The sequence below is a fragment of the Amaranthus tricolor genome, chromosome 14 (assembly GCF_026212465.1).
Source record: "Amaranthus tricolor cultivar Red isolate AtriRed21 chromosome 14, ASM2621246v1, whole genome shotgun sequence".
NCBI lineage: Eukaryota > Viridiplantae > Streptophyta > Magnoliopsida > Caryophyllales > Amaranthaceae > Amaranthus > Amaranthus tricolor.
In genome coordinates this window covers 11,354,329-11,376,020 of record NC_080060.1, presented here as the reverse complement: position 1 = coordinate 11,376,020, position 21,692 = coordinate 11,354,329, and the positions used below count along the sequence as shown (strand labels likewise).

The 21,692-nt window shown below is 34.5% G+C and overlaps 1 protein-coding gene and 1 non-coding gene across 2 annotated transcripts; one reads left to right on the top strand and one right to left on the bottom strand.

Annotated features, from left to right (window-relative positions):
• The first annotated feature begins 9,568 nt into the window (after positions 1-9,568).
• LOC130799297 (uncharacterized) lies at positions 9,569-10,240 on the top strand. Its single transcript, XM_057662399.1, has one exon. It carries the CDS (start codon positions 9,569-9,571, stop codon positions 10,238-10,240), a length of 672 nt encoding a protein of 223 aa, XP_057518382.1.
• A 10,521-nt stretch (positions 10,241-20,761) lies between these two features.
• On the bottom strand, positions 20,762-20,833 carry TRNAC-GCA (transfer RNA cysteine (anticodon GCA)). The gene has a single exon. It is a non-coding gene; the product is annotated as a tRNA-Cys (tRNA).
• Between the last annotated feature and the right edge of the window lie 859 nt (positions 20,834-21,692).

The following is a 21,692-nucleotide window of genomic DNA, read 5'->3' as shown; positions in this document are numbered from 1 at the left end:
TCATTTCTTGACGATGGGATCATATTTTCCATCCTTTGTAGATAAGGAATGGAGGAAGAAGCAAATCAGGAAGATAATACACAAAGTGTTTGATCATTTGTTTCTTTAGGTTTATATTCCAAAATTAATAAATTAAAAGTTGGAATTGTGGTGGGATATAGACTTAATTTGACCGACTTTGGGGATTATTTAGAAACATCTTAAATGGAGGACTCAATTTTCTGGTCTTCAACTCAGTTATTCTTAACATGGTGTTATTGGACAACTTCAACAACCACAATATAGGCAAGAACATAATGATTAAGGTGCTACTGTTGCTTCTTTAGACCACTTTTTTTTATTTGATGAATTTTGATGAACATGATATAATGGTTTAATTTTGATGAACAACATATAATAGATTAATTTTGATGAACATGTAAATGAAATTGCTTTTTTTTTTTAGCAATTCAATAATTTCGATGAACAATTTAAGCTAAAAGGAATGATTTATTCAAAGGAGGATAAGTAATATATTTATAGTAAAAGAAAGAAGGGAAGAAAGGACCAGAAAATACCGTTTCAACCAATAAAAGATAAATATAACCTGTTAAAGTTGAAATAATGTAAAGTTGAAATCTTTAAAAGATAAATCAAAGTTTGTACATTTGAAATTAAATTTTCCTAATTATAATTCAATTAAGCATTTGTTAATTAATGTGCTTAGTTAATCGTGTCTAAAACGTTTGGTGATTTTTTGATTATCATGTATCTTTTGTTTCTTGATTAAATATTTTAAAAATTAAAATAATAAAAAAAACTTTAATAATTAGCAAATACTTCAACATAAAAAAGCAAATATAAATTTACTAAGAAACTTTAATTGGAAATCTTATATAGCTTTTAAATTCAAAATATAATATTGCAAGAAAATTTAACAGCATATATCTAATTGTTATATACTATTCTTATATTAAAAGAATACGTTGATGTAAATTTTGGTAAGAATTATTACATATGACAAATTATTATGAGAATGTCATATTAAATTTTTCAGTCTTTTTATTATATTGTATGATTAAAAATTAGGGCAATGATGTCATACAAAATATTGACCCAATTAAATGGATGAAAGAGGCTAGTTTATTGGCGTGTGAAATTTCAGCTTATGTGCATTGATAAGCTGTTTTAATCAGTTTAATTATCAAATATTTTTTTAACTTGTTTGACTCGTACTTCCTTCTTTTCAAATTACTAGCAACATTTGCTTTCATACGCAGTTGATTAATTCAATCTTTAATATCTCTAATTATGCATAATAAAAAATTATAAAAATTTGATATTATTTCATTTAATAAATTACAAACCATATATTTTATTTCCTATTTTCAATTAATTATAAAATCTTATTAATTTTATTTATTAAATGAGTATTATTTAAGTGTATTGGATATTTAGAGATGGTTAAAAGATAATTTACTTTTATTAGGATTTTTTTTATTTATACCATTAGTTACTTAAATGTAGAGCTGTTCAAAAGTGACCCGACTTACAATTCGATCAGAAATCGAAAGTAAACCAACCCGAAAATGTGTTTCTTTTTAGGTTTATCGAACCGACATTATCCAACCAGAAGTTATACCCGAATCGATTGACAACCGAAAATGGGAAAACTAAACCCGAGCTGTAACCGATTTTTCTAACCAACACATAACCGTAACCGAGATTACCCAAACCTAATAATGACCGACCCGAGTCATATCCGACCCGAATCATGCTTGAAACCGAACTCGATCCGGCTAAAACTGACTTAAACTGAATGAAGTTTAGATCGAACTGCTGTAAACCTGAACCAGTTTTTAACATAGAAGTATAATCGACTCATATTCAAGCATCTTACTAGTTATTCTAATAAAGTGATAAATATTTTAATAAAATAAATTTTATAAATACATGGTTTAATATATTTAGAGTTAATAATCAATGGTCAATGTTTATCTAAATACTTTTAATCGAATTAGATGAAAATTGATAGAACTTTATCATTTTAATTTTCGGTCAAACAAGTAAAAGTAACAATGTAATAATGATCACTAATTGATTTGCATTTTCACTATTTTTCTTTAAGTAAAGGAACCTTATCATCAATTAAAAAATAACCAACAACTTAATCTGGTACTGACGCGATCAATAGTAATTAGTAATTCGCAATTCGTAGCCGAATTCTACTTGAAAAATACACGAACCTGATCTGTACCCAATAAAACCGAACCAATTATTAATCGATCACAACCTGAGACCGATTGAAACTCAACATGAACTTCAACCGACACTGAACTGATGCTAACCCGATAGCTTGAATAACCGATCTTCAACTGAACTGTGACTAATCGACCCGACCCGAATGTGACCCGTCGCAACACGCATCCGAAATATAAACGATCCGAAATACAACCGAATTGAATGACACCCGTCCGAAACCGACCCGATTACCCAACTGAACACCTCTACTTAAATACAATGCTTAATCTAATAATATTTAGGTTGTAACTATCTTTATGCAAGTCACTTATATTTTTTATTTCAAACAAATTATTTTTTTTGGTTTAAAATTTTATAAAATAATTTTAAATAAATATTTGTTAAATTTGAGTTTGAAGTGTGTAATTAATAGTTGTAATATTTTATATAATTAATTTAATATTTTTTTGTGAGCATATGTTATATTTTTAAAAAATACTCATTACTTTGTATTGTATGCTTCATGTACGAAGAAAAATAGTCCCCTTCTCTCTAGGGTTAGGGCTTTTCTCTCTTTAGGTTTTCTCTAGAGACGTTTTCTCAATCCCGTGCTCGAAGCCTTCTCTTTTGCAGTCATGGCAGACGATTTAGTCGAACAATGCTCCAAGTTGCAGATTAAAAATTCTGAAGATGAAATTGTTGATCTCGATGATGGTGTTGATGATTCACAAGAAGAAAAACTTTCTCTACGATTAGTTGGGCGGATACTCACGGAGAAGCCGTTGAGCTTTGTTGCAGTATAAAGAACTTTAATGCATATATGGAGTGTTAAGGATGGAGTCATTATCCGGTCAATGGGAATTGATTTGCTCTTGTTCCAATTTTTCCATTGGAATGATAGAGACAAAGTGTTGATTGGAAGACCATAGAGTTTTGAGAACAAGTTACTTGCTCTCCAAGAAATCGAAAAGAACGTGCAACCGTCTGACATGGTATTGAATTTCTCCCCATTTTGGATTCGTATGTATAATTTACCTTTTGGGTATAGATCGGATGAATAGGTTAGGACCATTGCAACGTCTTTAGGGCAATGCATGGAAATTGAGGAGGACTTCTTAGATATTAACACATATCATAGGGTTAGGATTTTGGTTGATGAAACGAAACCCATTAAAAGATTCCAAATGATACGGGTTAAGGGGAATAACACTGTGAAAATCAATCTTAAATATGAACGTTTACCGCATTTTTGTTTTCTTTGTGGGATGATAAGCCACACTGAGAAAGATTGTGCAAATGTCTCTGATGAGGATAAAGAAGCAGGTTATGGGTGGAGTATGGATATCAAGGCTTCACTACATAAAGGCTTCAATAAGAATAAAGAAGAAATTGAGGCTTTAAAGTTGAAGAAGAAACTCTTTGTCCCAAAACCAAAACTGCTCTTTGACTCCCCCACACACAAAGGAGTCTTCTCTTTCTGTTTCGAAGGAATGTGGTGTTGAGGTGATACGGCTCGTGTGGTGGGTTTGAAGTTGCTGAATTTGATTGAAAGATCCTCTAGTGAGGAGTCTAGGCAAGATAATGCTACAAAGATTAATGATGTAGCTTTTTCTCAAAAAGAACTGAGGTTGGAACGTATTGTGTCTCGTACTACCCCTCATGAAGAAAGGTTAGAAGAGGTTGCTATCATGAATGCTGATGTGGTAGTGTATAGTGGTCCTCCTTCTCAGGATAATGGTATGATATATCCTACTTTTCAGATTGGGAAGTGTTCTTCTAATCCAAGGAAGATGTTTAAGGTTAAAAGGAGAATGCTTAATGGTGGAAACTCTTAAACATCCCCTTTGGGCATTACTAGTGGTCTGAAACCTTAGGATGTTTCTGGTTTTCATCATCTGGATCATGTTGTGAAGAGAAAGTCTTGGGACACAGATGTGGTGATGCAGGACAGAGATGGGGACTTAAAGCGGTCATGTGTAGGTAATGGTGTCTCAGCCCATCTTGATGATTCTTCTTTTGATACAGTAGCGGGAGTTGGCAAAGAACAATCTCGCGAATAGCAATAAAAATTCTACGTTGGAACTGTCGAGGGATTAATAACCCCGAGACAGTTTAGGCTCTCCGCACTTGGTGCTGGAGAGAACGGCCCGATTTTGTGTTTATTATTGAATCAATGGTTGATAAGAGTAGATTAAAAGGTGTTTGTCATAAATTTGGATTTCAAAATGGTCTTTGTGTTAGTAGCCAAGGAAACTCGAGTGGTATTGGATTATGGTGGAGGGATCAAAAGGTTAGCCTCAATTCCTTTTCTCAAAGGCATAATTCTATTACTGTTGAGGATGAGTGGCGAAATTGTAAATGGTGTACTCATGGTATTTATGGTTGGCCGGAGAAGACAAATAAACATATGACTTGGGACCTTATGAAGTCCTTATCTGATAATTTTAATCTCCCTTCTATTTTCTTTGGGGACTTTAATGAAATTCTTAGAGGTGATGAGAAGGAGGGAGGGGTGCCTCGTTGTGATAAAGATATGGATAACTTCCGTAGATGCATCGATGATTGTAATGTGGTGGATTTGGGCTATAGAGGAAGTTGTTTTACTTGGTGTAGGGGCAAGAAGCCCAACTACTTTTGTTCGTGAAAGGCTGGACAGATTTCTGGTTATTCTAATTCGGAGGTTCAACATTTTCTTATTTAAAGATCCGACCGTGCTCCTATTTTACTCAACACAGAGTGTTATAAGAAAGATGAGTACCATGATAAACTGTTTCGTTTGAGTCTTTCTGGCTATCAAACAAGAGCTGTAAACAAGTTGTGGTTGGTGCTTGGAGTGAACTTATGAACAATACGGTTGATGCAAAGGCTGGAGAACTGTGCTAATGCTTTGAAAGAGTGGGCGGTGAAGATGTTTGGTGAAGTTAAACACATGATAAAGACAACGGAAAGACAGCTTGCAAAGGCTCAAAAGCAATCTCCCGACGCAAACATGATTGCGACATGTAAGGCTATGGCTTCGGATCTTGATAAACTGCATAGAAGGAAGAAGCCTATTGGCACTTGAGTTCGAGAGTTAATGAGCTCAAAGATGGGGATAGTAATACCAAATATTTCCACCACAAAGCCAGTTCTAGAAAGAAAAGAAATTTGATTCGTGGTCTTGAGGACTCAAATGGCACTTGGCTTACTTCCATAGTAGACATTGAAAGACTCATCACAACTTACTTTGAAAATATCTTTGCCACTAGTTCTCCCATGGGCTTTCCGGAGGCTTTGGAAGGCATCGACCACATTGTGTAAGCTGAGATGAACTCTGTTTTGGATGAAGAACCCACCTACGAGGAGATTTGTGCTGCGCTCTTCCAATGCACCCTACCAAAGCACCTGGTATGGATGGTTTTCATGCTATATTTTTTCAGAAATTTTGGGATTTTGTTGGGGACGAGATTGTACGGTTGGTCAAAAGCTAGTGGAGGGGTAATATTGATATTACTCCAATCAACAAAACCTACATTTCTTTAATATCTAAGTGCTCTGAGCCCCGGTCGGTGGCTAGTTTTAGGCCTATTAGTTGTTGCAATGTTGTGTATAAAATCATCTCTAAAACGATGGCTAATAAACTAAAAGGCATCCTGAGCAATATCATATCGATTAACCAAAGTGCTTTTGTCCCTAAATGACTCATCACTGATAATGATCTCTTTGCTTTCGAGGCTTTCCATGCTATGAAACAGTAAGGAGTGGGGGGAAAGGAAGCTTTTTCTCTCAAATTGGACATGAGTAAAGCCTACGATGGGGTTTTTGGAACGTGTTATGCTTCGTATGGGCTTTAGTAATAGTTGGGTGTGTTGTATTATGTCTTGCATCACAAGTGTTTCTTTTTCTTTCAAGATTAATGGGAAAGTTTTTAGTAATGTGATCTCGTCGAGGGGTTTCAGACAAGGTGATCCAATCTCCCCGTACTTATTCATTATATGTGCTGAGGCTTTTTCTAGACTTATTAGTCGGTATCGAGAGGCACACTATCCATGGCATTCAAATATGTCGTGGTGCTCCTGGTTTATCTCATTTTTTTTTTGCATATGACACTATACTTTTTGCTAAGGCTTCGGTCAAGAAATGCTCGGAGGTTGCTAAAATAATTATCATATATGAGAGAGGGTCTGGTCAAAAAGTGAACTATGATAAGACTTAAATTTCTTTTAGCAAAGGTGTAAATCATCATCTTAGACATGAGATTGTGGAGATTCTTGGAGTTAAGGAGGTTGATCGCCATGAGAAATATTGGGGCTTCCTACGATTGTGGGCCGGTCAAAGAAGGTGATCTTATCTTGGTTGAAAGATAAAATATGGAAGAAAGTCAAAGGGTGGAAAGAAAAATTCTTTCTAGAGCGGGTAAAAAAATCCTTATCAAATCGGTTACCCAAGCTACTCCAATTTATATGATGAGCATCTTCCGTATTCCAGACGGTCTTATTGATGATATTCAGTCCATGTTTGCGAAAATTTGGTGGGGCTCAAATGATGATCGAAGGAAAATTCACTAGCATAGTTGGCCCAATCTGTGCTTACCGAAGAATAAGGGAGGATTAGGTTTTCGTGACATGAAAATTTTCAATGATGCACTACTTGCAAAACAATCTTGGAGGCTGGTGACTGAGGCAAATCCTTTACTAATGGTGGTGTTCAAAGCAAGATACTTCAAACACTCTTCTGTTTTAGAGGCGCAAAGGGGTTATGCTCCGAGTTACACGTGGAGAAGCATCTAGGGTGCTAAATCACTTTTACTTGAAGGTCTCGGGCGGAGAATTGGGAATGGTTCCATCGTAAGTGCTTTGTCTGATCACTGGGTGTCGTTTGGAAATAAGATAGGGATTCCAAGTGCGAATAATGTTTCTCATTCTGACATTCGAGTGTCTAACCTCATAGATTATGATAAGGGTGTGTGGGATGTTAATGCTCTATCTCAGTGGTTTGATACGGATACAGTTTCAGCTACCCTTGCTATACCACTGTCTTCTGATTGGCTTCAAGATAAGCTGTATTGGTGGTACACTAGAAATGGTGAATATTCTATCAAAAGTGGTTATTGGCTTAGTCTTTTGAGGAATCATAGTAATGATGTTGCTCCTATGGATGATACTTTGCATAAGTTGTGGGCCAGATTATGGAATATCCCAGCTCCTCCGAAGCTCTACCATTTCATATGTAGAACGTGTAAAGGGTCCTTGGCGATTAAACAAGTTCTTTATAACCGATATTGTGTGGACTCCCTTACGTGTGATCGTTGCAATACAGATTCGGAGTCTGTTTTTCATGCACTGTGCGACTGTCAAAATATTGTGTCGATTTGGTCTTACTCCCCAGCTGCTGCTACTCTTAGAGATGCTCCTCGAACTTCCATGATTGACTTCCTCAATTAAGATCACTGTCAGGAGGATGTGTTCCTCTCTTTGTGCACCTCCCAGTAAGCTGCTCGGTCTATTAAAAATAAGGAGGTTTTCTTGGATGAAAGGGGCGATCCTATTAGTATTACTGCTTCATATCACAAAATGGTCCATGATTATAATTTGTACAATGCTTCTGTCAATACCCCTCCATACGATTGTCTCTTAAAATTTCAGGTGTGGCAAGCTCCTCTTGATGCGTCAGTGAAGGTGAACTTTGATGCACATGTAGCTTGTGGAAATCGAAGAGGTCTTGGAGTTGTGATCAGAGACAATGTGGGAAAACTGCTGCTTGCTGGTGCTCGTTGCTCTAAAGCAAATTGGTCTCCTGAAGTGAGTGAAGCTGCAACTGCTCTTTATGGTGTTGAACTTGAGGTCGGCTTTGGTTATCAATGTGTGCACTTAGAAGGTGACTCTATGAATGTGATACGGGCGATTGATCAAAGAATAGATGGCTTTTCGCCTATTCAGCTCCTATATGATAAACTCTCTTCTAATCTCGGTTTAATGGCTTTTGTTGTAGCTTTGTCTCTCGTAATGGTAACTCATTGGCCCATACAATTATTAGATTGGATACGGGTTTAGCTCAGGAGAAAGTTTGTATGGAACCATTTTCCCAAGAGCTTTAGCCTTGGCCGAGCTTGATCTCTAATAATATCCATGTTTCGATAAAAAAAAATGCTTCTTGTACGAAGCATTTTCCCTTTTACTCAAAATAAACAAATACAAGTATAAATATAATTATATTAAATATATTTATAATCAAATGTTTGTTTTTTGTTGTGATTTATTTGTCATGAACCAACTTTTTACAATCATCTATGCACACAATGCAAAGTATGATACAAATCTTATAATAATGCATACAACTATTCACAATGAAATGAGATATAATTATAATGTTAAATTAATTTCTTAAAATTTTAATTTCATAATTGATACAAATATGTTGAAAAATTTAATAAAGCACGGGCACTATCTAGTTCTCTACTATTTAAAAACCCAAAACAAGCAATTTAAACAGTAATGAATAGTTTCATTCTCAACCGTTCCACTTCCATTTCCACTTCCCCACACCCTCAATACCATCCAACCTTAACCTCAATTCCTGCTTTCTTTTCCTAACATTCTCCCCCTTACCTCCTTATTCTCTTATCGTCACCTTCTCATCGCCATTAATACGGTTGGCTGGAACACTACACTCAAAGACATGCAAATACAGGTTTGGTTTTACTTTGCATCGCCATTTTAGATTTAGTTTAAATCTCAAATTTAACTTGTCATATTGGATTTAGTTTAAATCTCAAATTTAGCTTTTGGCAGTGATGTAGATATTGGATTTGAGATCAATTTCATGTTTGGCATCTTCTTGATTTTGTATTATTAGTGTTTAAAGTTTTTTTTGTTTGAACTAGATTTGAGTAATACTATACTTTGGGAATTTGGTTGAAACTAATGATTGTTTCTTTAATGTTATGGGAATTTTGATTTTACTGTATTAAAGATGTGTTGGTACTACTGATTGCTTGCTGCTGCCTTCTTTGGTTCTATACTACTAAAGGAATATTCTCTTAAAATAACAGAATTGTAGTGGGATCATGTGCCTTGTATGACAGCTATAATTCCTTTTGTCTTTTGCTTATAGTTGTCTTATAAATATACATGTAGTGAAAAGTTGTAACATGTTACAAGAAGAATGAATATACTCTCTCAATTGCTGTGCTTATTTCTCTTTATTCTAGAATATTAACTGCAGTAAATAAAATTCTTTCTGTCATCATGGTATCAGAGCAAAGGTATTAATACTAAAATCAGACAGAAGGAATTTTTTGGCTGCTGCACCATTGTTCTAAAACTTCGTTTTTTTTTTCCTTTCTATCATTTTTTCTTTCTCTTTCAAAATGGCTGAAACACATTCTTATGTTACCCCTACTGTCATAGAGATTACAAGTCCTTTGTATTTACATCCTTTAGATGAAAGTAATTCGATCTTAGTAGAAACATTATTAGGAGCATCAAACTATAGAAGTTGGAGAAGTTCCTTTAAAATTGGTCTTGCTTCAAAAAGAAAGTTGGGATTTGTTACAGGAGCAACTTCAAGGGATATGGCAGATTCAGTAAAACAGGAGGCTTGGGATACATGTAACAACATGATAATTTCTTGGATTCTTAATGGTGTGTCTGAACCTATTAAGAAATCCATTATCTTCTTAGACAATGCACATACCATCTGGATACAGTTAGAGCAACGTTTTTCTGTGACTAATGGGTCACGAAAATATAAGCTGAGTAAAGAAATTTTTGAAACAAAACAACTTGATAGAAATCTTTCTGAGTATTATGTTGAAATAAGAGGATTGTGGGAGGAAATTGAAAGTCTCAATGTATTGCCTGCAATCACACAAGTAGCCACTGAGTTTAAGGAATTTTTGAATGCTCTACAAACTCAGCAAGATGAACAACGATTATTTCAGTTTCTCAATGGTCTAGATGATTCATATGAGACTCACAGGAGTCATATTCTTATGCAGCAGCCTCTTCCTACTGTTGATGAAGCATACAATGTTTTATAGCAAGAAGAAAATAAAAGGGAAGTTCTTAGGACTTCAAAATCTGATATGGAATCTCTAGCTACGTTTGGCAAAACCAACACTAATTCCATTACTTGTAGTGCTTGTGGAATGCCAGGACATGTCAAAGATAAGTGTTGGACTCTAGTGGGTTATCCACCATGGCATCCTTTGTCTCGACTTGCTGTGAGAGGACGAGGGACCTACAACAATAGGGGAAGGGGTGGTGGAGGAAATAGAGGAGGAAGAGGAGGTCGAACTAGAAGAGGAGGTAACATGCAGCATTCTGATGTTTGCTCATACAACGCTAACAATAGCTCTTTCACTCCTGCTCAGATTAAGCAACTGTTGAATCTCTTGCCCAAAACACCCAAAGGGGCTACTTCAGAGACTGACGAGGACTTGGATCTTACATATGCTGGTATGGTGACATGTTGTCTTGCTAATACTAGTAAGACCTTGTGGATTATAGACTCTAGTTCTTCTGATCACATGATTGGTAACAAAGCTCTTCTTACACAAGTTGCGCTTCTTCATTTGTGTAATATTAAGCTGCCTACTGGTAAAACTACTCAAATTTCACATAAAAGATATGTTTATGTTAATGATCAGATCACTCTAAAAAATGTGCTTTATGTTCCTGATTTCCAGCATGATCTTTTGTCTATTAGTAAGTTTAGCATGGATCTTGGATGTAATGTTGTTTTCTTATCAGATTGTTGTCATTTGTTGGAAAACGATACTGGTCATGTAATGTTGATTGGTAGGATGATGCATGGTCTGTATTACTTTCTTGATCCCTCATCTCATTCCTCTCTTATTCCTGACAAACAAAAATCTCTTGCTTCTACTTCCTTTCAAATACCATCTCACATTCCAGACACTCCACCTTTGAAATCTGTCACCTTATGGCATAACAGACTTGGCCACACTCCTCTTAAAACTTTCTCTTATATTCCTGAACTTTCTTCCTTACCCACTAACACTACTAATCTGTGTCTTACTTGTCCCATGGCTAGATTTACTAAGTTGCCTTACTCTATCAGTTCCTCTAGGGCAAGTGATCTGTTTTCTCTTGTGTATATTGATATTTGGGGAGCATACAAAGTTCCTAGTAGAGGAAACCATAGGTATTTTCTCACCCTTGTGGATGATCACTCCAGGATGACTTGGGTTCATCTCCTCAGACATAAGTCTGATGCATATGATGTGATTAAGAATTTTGTTGTTATAGTCAGCACACAATTTGAAAAACAGGTCAAAATCATCCGTTCAGATAAATGCTTTGGAGTTTGATGATCATAAATGCATTCAATGTTTTCATGAGAAGGGTATTCTACATCAAGCATCCTGTGTAGATCGCCCTCAACAAAATGGAATAGTGGAAAGGAAGCATAGAAATATCCTTGAAATGGCCAGGTCACTGAGATTTCAAGTAGGTATGCCACTGCATTTTTAGGGAGATTGTGTACATGCTGTTGTTCATATCATTAACCGTTTGTCTAATTCTGTTTTACATTTTCTTACTCCATATGAAATCCTATACAAAACTAAACCTTTTTATTCTCATATGAAAGTTTTTGGATGTCTTGCATTAGCTTCCAATCCTTCTCGATCACATGATAAGTTTCAACCTAAGGGAGTACCTTGCATTTTTTTAGTCTACCCTCAAAATCAAAAGGGATACAAACTTCTTCAACTAGACAATCAAAAAGTTTTTGTTACTAGAGATGTCAAATTTTTTGAAACTCTTTTTCCCTACAAAATTTTTGCTATCACTTCTTCTCCTAATACTTCTCCTTCTTCTCCTCTCTCAATCAATACTAACACCATTGATCCTTTGCTTCCTGTTCCTAATCCAGATACTATCCTTGACCCTCCTGCTCCTGATCCTATTCCTTTTGCTTTGTCTCCTGTCTTGCCTCTTAGAAGAACCACAAGAACTATCTACCCCCTAGCTGGCACTCTGATTATGCCATGCGCACTCAGCATGATACTTTGGCCACTAAAATTGAAAATATTAGTACCACTTCAGTCACTCCTGGGTATACCTGCCTCTTGGCTCATTCTCTAAGCACTAGAGATTTTGTCCATTTCAAACATGCTGTGCAACATCCTCATTGAGTGCAAGCCATGAATGAGGAGCTTGATTCTTTGGAATTTAACAACACTTGGGTTATCAATAACCTTCCACCCATGAAGAAGGACATTGGGTGTAAATGGGTCTATAAGACCAAATATAAACACAAAGCTAGGTTGGTCATTCTTGGTAACCATCTAGTATATGGTGAGGACTATAATCAAACCTTTGCTCCTATAGCAAAAATGACTACTGTGCAATCTCTTCTTGCAGTGGCTGCATCAAAGTCATGGCCTGTCATCAAACGGACGTGAAAAATGCTTTCTTACATGGAGATTTGGATGAATGTGTTTATATGAAGTTGCCACCTGGATATTTGTCTTTTGGTAATCGTTTGCAACCTCTTCCTGAGGGGGGTTCTATTCCCACAAATTCTTCTGGAAAGGTTTGCAAATTGTTGAAATCTCTGTATGGGCTTAAGCAAGCTCCTAGGCAATGGTTTTCCAAGCTCAGTGATGCTCTTCAAAGTCACTTTTTTGTTCAGTCCAAGGCTGACTATACACTGTTCATTAAGCATATACACCATTCTCATCTATGTAGATGACCTGCTCATAACTAGCAGCAATCTTGAGCTTATTCAATCTACAAAGCTCTTTCTCAGTACTCAGTTCTCAATGAAGGATTTGGGTCCTATTCGATACTTTCTTGGCATTGAACTAGATCACACTCCTCAAGATTTATTTCTTTCACAAAGGAAATACATATCTGATCTCTTGGATGACTATTATATGAAAGATTCTATGCCCTTGCATCTTCCTATGGATTCTCATTTGAAACTCACTACTACAACTGATGTTCCACTTCACAATCCTAAGCCATATCAGAAACTTGTTAGTAAATTGATCTACCTTTCTATCACTCAACCTGATATAGTCTTCACAGTATGCACAAACCCACTGCTACTCATTATCAAGCAGCTCTCAGAGTGCTTAGATATCTCAATGGCTTTTCTTCTCAAGGCATTTTGCTCGCACATCAATTTGCAGCTCAGCTCAAAGCATTTTGTGATAGTGTCTGGGCTAGTTGTCCTTCCACTAGAAAGTCCACTAATGGTTTCTGCATACTTTTGGACACCTCTCCCATTTCTTGGATGTCCAAAAGGCAAACTGTTGTATCAAGAAGCAGTGCTGAAGCAGAATATAAGGCAATGACCTTAACTCTTTGTGAAGTAATATGGCTAAGACAATTACTCTCTGATGTAGGTATCAAATACCTTGCACCAACTCCTTTATACTGTGATAATCAAGCTACTTTAGCGATTGCAACAAATCCGGTTTATCATGAATGAGTCAAGCATGTCGATATAGATTGCCATTTCATCAGAGATCAAGTCAACTCCAAAGTTATCTCTCCTACTTACATTCCATCTACATCTCAAGTTGCTTATCTTTTTACTAAGATTTTGCCCATCTCCTAGCAAACTTCTCTTTTTCACAAACTTGGAGTTCACTCTTCCTCCTCCAAGCTTGAGCGGGAGTATTGAAGTTGTGTTGGTACTGTTGATTGTTGCCAATTGCTTGTTGCTGTCTTTTTTGGTTCTTTGCTGCTAAAAGAATATTCTCTTAAAATAACATAATTATAGTGGGATCATGTGCCTTGTATGACATCTGTAATTCCTTTTGTCTTTTGCTTATAGTTGTCCTATAAATATGCATGTAATGAAAGGCTGTAACATGGTACAAGAAGAATGAATATACTCTCTCAATTGATGTACTTATTTCTCTTCATTCTACAATATTAAGTACAGTAAAAAAAATTTCTGTCATCATACTGTAATAGTTTGGTTTTTTGAATGTAGTCAAAATTGGTAATTTTATGGAATTTTGAATCAATTTCTTGAAATTATGGTACAAAATGGTAATTTTAGGGAATTTTGGTGTTATATTTATGTGGCTCTTTATTAGTAATTTGTTTTTGTGTACCAAATTTCACATACAATGCTACTTGAACTCAAAGTTCAAATTTTCTTCTGTTAAAGCTTCCTTAAAGCACTTTGAAAGTCTTACTCAAAGTTCAAAAGTATTAGTTTACAGATATTGTTGGGATTACAGATATGTTGTGGGAATTTTAAATTGAATTGAATTAAGAAAATTTATAGTTTACTGAAATAACTTTTTTGATTTATTTTTAGACCATAAATTATGGAGTTTTGACATCATTAATTAAGAAGGTAGTAGTGTAGTGATGATTGTAGCTGCTGTGTTGGAATTTTGATCATCACCTTATAATTTCTAATTGAGGTGGAGGATTTTTAATTTGAGGATACTTAATATATAATGGATTATTCAGTTTGGTCATTGAATTGTGAGTCTAATTTTCTCAAGAAACCAGAAAATCAAAAACAAAATTACGCATGCTGACAATACTTCTCCTACATTCTTCTACATTCAAAAAGAACAAAAATATGCAAGCTGACATTGAAAATGGAATACTTGGAAATGGTGGATTTAAAAGTAGGATTTAAGTGAGCTCTTAACGGAAAACTCAGGAATTTATTCTTTTGTGGGTTCAATTTGATGATTTTGTGTATTTTTAGGTTTCAATTTATGATTTGAGTGTTTTTTTCATGAGTTTAAGTTCTGGATTTTAATTTAGGGTGTTTCCTAGTTGTAATTATGATGAAATGTTCTACAGGAAAATCAAGAACAATGTGGAACTCTTTCTTTCTATTTTCCCCTCTTTTATCTATTGAGTGATTTCACTACATCGATTATGCCTTCACAGCATGAAAATTGTTATGTACAAGATTTGATTTTCATGGATGTATTTAGGGTCTTTCTTATAATTTGCATTTTTCACATTACTTGCAATTACTTCATTTTCTTGTATTATTTTATGGTTTTTTTCTTGTCTTATACACTTAATGTTATTACCAGTTATTCGGTGGGAATCAGAAATGTTTCCATTTTTGAGTTGCTAAGTAAATTGAACATCTTTTTAATTTTGAACTGAATATGGCAAAGGTTGTTGTACATAGAACAAGGTCGTTTCCGTGTGGTTGTGCAACAACTGACTACTTTGTCATTGCTGTTGTGCAGTTTTCGTTGCTGATGCTGTCCTGTTAATGATGTGGACTCTGGCTTCTATAACACTTGTTGTTGCTACTGTCATTGGTGTAATGTTGTTCCATCGCTATTGCTCATGTCTCGTTATTACCATATTTATAAGTCTCAGATCATTGATCACCAATGAGATATACGGTAAAATATTTTGTAGGTAAACGCTTATTAGGTAAACAATTCTATATTTTGTCACTGAAATTTTGCTATTTTTCTGAAATTAGGTAAACGATCACATATGTTGAAATTAGAGTATGGTCGCTGGTTTTTTTTGGATATGTTGGACTGTTGAAATGTTTGAGGTATGAATATTTACAAAACTGTGGGGTTCAAGTGTCCTAAAAAGAAACGTGTTGCAATTTCTTGCAAGAGGTGAGATTTTATTTTCTTATAGAGCCGAAGATTTATAAATTATTTATTATTGGTGAGATTTATAGTTAAATGACCCATTCAATCATATGATTGGCAAAGCAGGTGACCTCGAAAAAGATCAGCAACAATATTTAGGGGGCCATACTGGTTTGTCCCATCAAATAAATTTATAGAAGCTAAATCAACAATATTTTCTGTTTGTTTCATGTTATACACATTTCTTTTATTCTGATCTTCATGAGGACATTCAACAAATTAGTGCATTATTTACAATGTATCTATGCTATTGGTTTAATGTGATTCAACTTACAATAATGGCCTTCATAACAATGATTGTTCTTCTGAATCAAGATGCACAAAAGAGATACTACAGATGGTAACATCTTTAATGGTGTACTCTTTTTCTCTTTGGTGATGATTATGTTCAATGGTACGACCGAGTTGTCTATGACAGTTGCTAAATTTTCAGTATCCTACAAGTTACGCGACCTTCTTTTCTTCTCGATTTGGGCATATACACTTCCTACGATTGCTGTTGAAAAACCTTGTACTATTTTGTAAAAATTTCCAAGAATTTAATCAGTCATTACTCTTATTGTGATTAATTTCAACTATTATTTTCAACCAAAGGTGAATTTCAAAATGCAAATAACATATCTATTTAAAATTAAAATTATTTTTGGAATGGTGATTGCGTCGTATTTTTAAATGATGAAACCAACTTGGCTAATGCCCAACAGTTATATCTTACTAACTCCTCCGAATTTGACTTCTCACTTTTGCGGGTTTTGTTCATGCGCAGCTAAATGTGCAACGTACCTCAAATAACGCTGATGGTAGATTTTCAAGCTTGTCATCTGTGAGACAATTTCCCATTAATCCCTTTTTTCGGCGAATTTATATTAGTTCGATTCCTTGTATTTTTGGATCAATTAGAAGAGACCACAAATCTTTACTTCTTTCTTGTTTTTGATTGAATCTTTATAATTTCTTCTTTTCTTTTGTTACTCACTCATATAGTGGTTTAAAATTTGCTAAGATTGAATCATTTTGCTGAATATGAGTCTTACTGTGAGGGAAAATAAATTTAGAAAAAGTAGGAAATCAAAATCAAAGAAACCCACAAACACAGGCGTTGATAATGAAATAACTGGGTTTAATAATTCTTTTCAAAATAGTGGTTCAAATCCTAATAACCCAAATGCTAGCAATGCTCAAAACCCTAATTTTAAAGATTGTGGATGTAGCTTCTTAACTGATGAGGAATTACAGGAAAGTGTGTTGAAACAATTGGATGCTTTGTATAATGAAGCAGTAACAAACCTTGTTGCATTGGGTTATGATTATGTGGTTGCACTGAAAGTTGTGATGAGAAATGTATTGTTGTGCGTGTATGGATGAATTATGGCATAATTCATTGGCTTATTTAAAATATAATGGGGATCTTGATCACGCTTTTGTTTTTCCTGATTTGAGGCAGTTCGAGGAGTATTCTCTTGACGGTATAATTTCCATGTTGCAGCAATGTGGTTATCAACATTGTAGGGATGCAATGTGATTCCTTCATAGTAACGTGTGTGATAATGCTAGCACCAGTAGCTCCCCTAATCCGGGAATTAGGCCGTGTATGTTTCATGGAGATTCGGGTTGTGGGTATGGACATAGACAGCAGCTGCAAATGCAATCTTCGTCCATAAGCTCTGCAGTTGATGTGCAGAGCGAGGTTAATGAGTATGAGAATGACATTGAAAATTTATTGTATCATTTTCGAAATTTGGAATTGGGTGAGAATACGATGATATTGTCTTTGTTAAATCGAATAAAGGAGCTAAGGAAACAGGTTAATGAGCGGAAGGATTGGGCTCATCAGAAGGCAATGCTGAAGATTGGTGACTTGCAACAGATTTTAATGCAGACTCTTGATGCCCAGAAGGAAGCTGTGGTTTGTCTACTACTGATCATTGTGTGTATGCTTCTTAACTCTTGCTTTCATGCGACCTACTGCTGTTTAACACACACTATTAGTGAAACATAATGGAAAAATAAAGAGAGATCAAGGTATGGAAAAATAATGTAAACATTTCCCACACAACCAAAACAAGCATTAGGTAATGTATTTTCTTCTTTGATTGCATTTGTAAATTGCAACCCTTCAAAATCAGCTCCCGAACACCCCCTAAATGCAAAACTAACAACCCGTTTGGTTATCAATACTAAATGGTGGAACAGAAATGATTTTTAGTGTAAGTTTTTTGTGAAATATACCATGTCATTCCATAGTAAAGGAAAGATGATCATCAAAATGATTTTTTATTCACAATTTTTCATTACCGCCTAATACCACCTCTCTACATGGTAATGCAATGGAATAAATTTTGTGAAGAAAATAAGATGATTGAAGCAAAACAAGCCAGGCCATTAAAGTTGTCATGAGACTTTCTATCAAAATTACACTAACTTTTCATTACCATTCCCACTATTTAATACTGACTACCAGGGCCGTAAGTGTCTAGCAGAGCAACCAGTAAGTTATGGGAGGATTTCTTGTAAAAAATATTTGTGCGCTGGTAAAAGTGATTGATTTAAAGTACTAGGATGATCACCTTGGATTTTATAAATGTTATTCTGGGTGTATATTGATATTCTTTATACATCTTGTGTACAATTTTCTAAGTTGGCTGGTTTGACTCTTGACTTTATACTTCTTGTGTACTATATTGTTTATACATCCTGTTCAGAAAGCATTCTCGAGTTAGATTCCATATTCACCTGCCCTATATTCCTTTTTACTTTATGCTCTCTTAAATCTCTATGCGAAAGTATACGTTAGCTTGCTTTAGGATGGAGTATATTTGAAAGGACGATGTTATTTTATCTTATGCTCCTTGTATTTAAACTACTGAAATTCGTTGAGTCTTACTATGGACTAATTCGATTATGATTTGACAGGAAAAGTTAAAGAGAGAAATGAGAGAAACGGAGGTTGCAATGGCTCAGGTTCAGGAAGAAAGGTGTTCCACGAAAGTGACCGAGATCAAAAAGAAGAGAGAACTTGAAGCCTTGTGCTTGAGGATAGAAGTAGCCTTCCAGCGTTTAAAAGATGATGTCCAAAGGCTAGAGCAGGAACACTCTCAGCTTAAAAAGAGTGCGAAGCTTGTTAAGACACAAGATCCATCAGATGCTTTTGTGATTTTAGATAATCGAGGGGACACAGACAGAGCATGCCATATTTGTTTAAAAGAGGAAGTCTCGGTTGTGTTCTTACCTTGTGCACATCAACTAGTGTGTGCTAAATGTGGTGAGGATTATGGTAAGAGAAAGGAACTTGTCCCTGTTGCCAGTGTCCCATTGAAGAGATAGTATCTGCTTTTGTTGCCAAATCATAGACAATCACACTTGCACAGTTCATGACTTATAAGTCGCAGTATGTAAATATAGAATGTGGATCTGGTAGGCCAGAACTGTGTTACGTGCATGATAAGTCGTTAGCAAGGTGATTTAGACATGAATTTAGGTGTCCGATTATATTGAAACTTCACATCGTACATAAGTAGATGTTTACAGGACGGTTATTTCTGCACATATAGAAAGGGAACAACTTATAACGATACTCTCTGGCAAGAGAAACTATGATACATGTTGTGAAATAGAATATAGTCTTTAGTTGTATGTATGGCGATTTTCATTGTTCCGTATATTTTGGTATGATTGCTCTGAAGATTTTTTCCATGTTTTGTTGGTGGCGGATGGAATGGTCGTTACTGTGATTTACTGAGATAGCTGATGCAAGAAGAATGTTGGATTGCTTTTCATTGAACTCATTAGTTTTACCCTAGATTGATCAGGATTGAAATACTTAACCCGTTAGTGACTTGATCACCCGTATTCCCAACCTCTGTTTGGATATCAATTTTTGAGAGATAAGAAAGAATGGGAAGAAGGTTTCACTGTGAAACTGCATCATACATGAATTAAATAGTCTGTTTAATACATACTATGTGAATATAGACTCTTTGTTACCATGAGAAAAAGATAAATATAGTAAAATAAATAATACACGGTTATAGAAGAGAAAAAGTTCCAAAAGAAAAGGCTTACAATCATTCTTTAGTCTTTACACGAGCAAGTTTAGAAGATTGTGGTCGAAGTCTGTTTTTAGTGAAACAATATGATGCATGTGAAAATGATTGCCTTAGAAGCTGTGTCTAGCTGCAAATAATGACAATGACTTTACAATATACAAATCTACTGTAGGATTATTGGTGACTTGTGTTACCAAGTAATTAAAACATGATTAAGGTAATTAATCATTTTAGTTAGTGAAGACTAGAAGAGGATAAAGAATCACATGTGATTGGTTTGTATGGGTAGTAAATCTTGACATGTGTAGGATTAGAGTGCATGAAATTTTTGAAATTATTTAAAAAAGATTAATTGTGTTTTTATGCCTTTAAAATTTTGAAATTGTTTTATACTTCTTTCGTTCCATATTAGTTGCAATATTGACAAAAATGTTACTATTCATTCATCACTTTTAATTTGTGATTAGATTTTAATCTATAGGTTAAATATAGTCAAGTAAGATATGTTTGATTCGTCTTATTGCAAAAATTATTAATATTAAATTTTTATAATTTTTTATTTTCTATTATATATAAAATTAGAGATATTAAAGATTGAATTAGTGCATTAAATCGCGTGAAAAAATAAATATTGCAAGTAAATTGAAATGGAGAAAGTAACTACTAGTGTTGCTCCAAAGATATTAAACACCTCAGCAGTAAGGGGGCATATTGGACTTGAGGCTTACAATTACATTGAACAAGATCGCTATAATAATCTTAGTTTTTCGACGCGCTCTTCCTGTCTTCCATTTTTGGCCTTTGCATCGTAGCTAGCGGAGTTGGCAGAAATTGTGTGCAAACCACAAAAAAATTAAAAATTGCTCTAATAAGGGCCCAACCGGGTTCGAACCGGTGACCTATTGATCTGCAGTCAATTGCTCTACCACTGAGCTATGGACCCATTTATGCTTTCAATTAGAATTCCGACAAATAACAATCTAACAATAAGTTTAGTTTAAAGAACAAATTTGGTCTCCCACACACTGATATATATATATATATATATATATATATATATATATATATATATATATATATATATATATATATATATATATATATATATATATATATATATATATATATATATGTATATATATATATATATGTATATATATATATATATGTATATATATATATATATATGTATATATATATGAATTTTACCTTGACATAAAGAAATATTATGAACGTTGAGCAAACATTTAGAAGTAAGAGTCAATTTATAAAGTATGCATAAATTTTTAATTTATTGATGCGGGATAAATTATTGCAATAAAATAAATTTTAGATTTTCAAATAAAATCATGGTTATCGACTTCAATATTATGTCTTTGGACTTTAACATTTTCACTTGTGCAGCTAAGTCCTTAAGTCAAAGAACTCCATGTTGTAAGAACAGTGCAGCAAAAATTCACACTTTTAAGTCTTCCAATTGTTGTCAGCTACTCCATGCTCAAGTTTATGGGTGGTGATAACCCATGCAAAACAGTACAATAGAACCAAGACAAAAAATTATAATTATAATTAGTGATTAATGTAACGATTTCTATAAATGATTTCTTGCAAAAATCAAGTTTATTAATTAATTTTTTTTATTATAAGGTAGGAGTCGTGTGAGTATTAAACCTAATTTCTTGATATGGAAAAGTATTACTTATTCTAATTGAGATAAGACTCAATTTTTACTCAAGTTAAATTATATAATTAATCAACGAAATCAGTCAAAAGTGATACTTTTTTATTGACAATATTTTAAA

What these genes read in the sequence shown, in the direction of transcription:
- LOC130799297 (XM_057662399.1), top strand. Translation starts at nt 9,569, where the DNA reads ATGGCTGAAACACATTCTTATGTTACCCCTACTGTCATAGAGATTACA.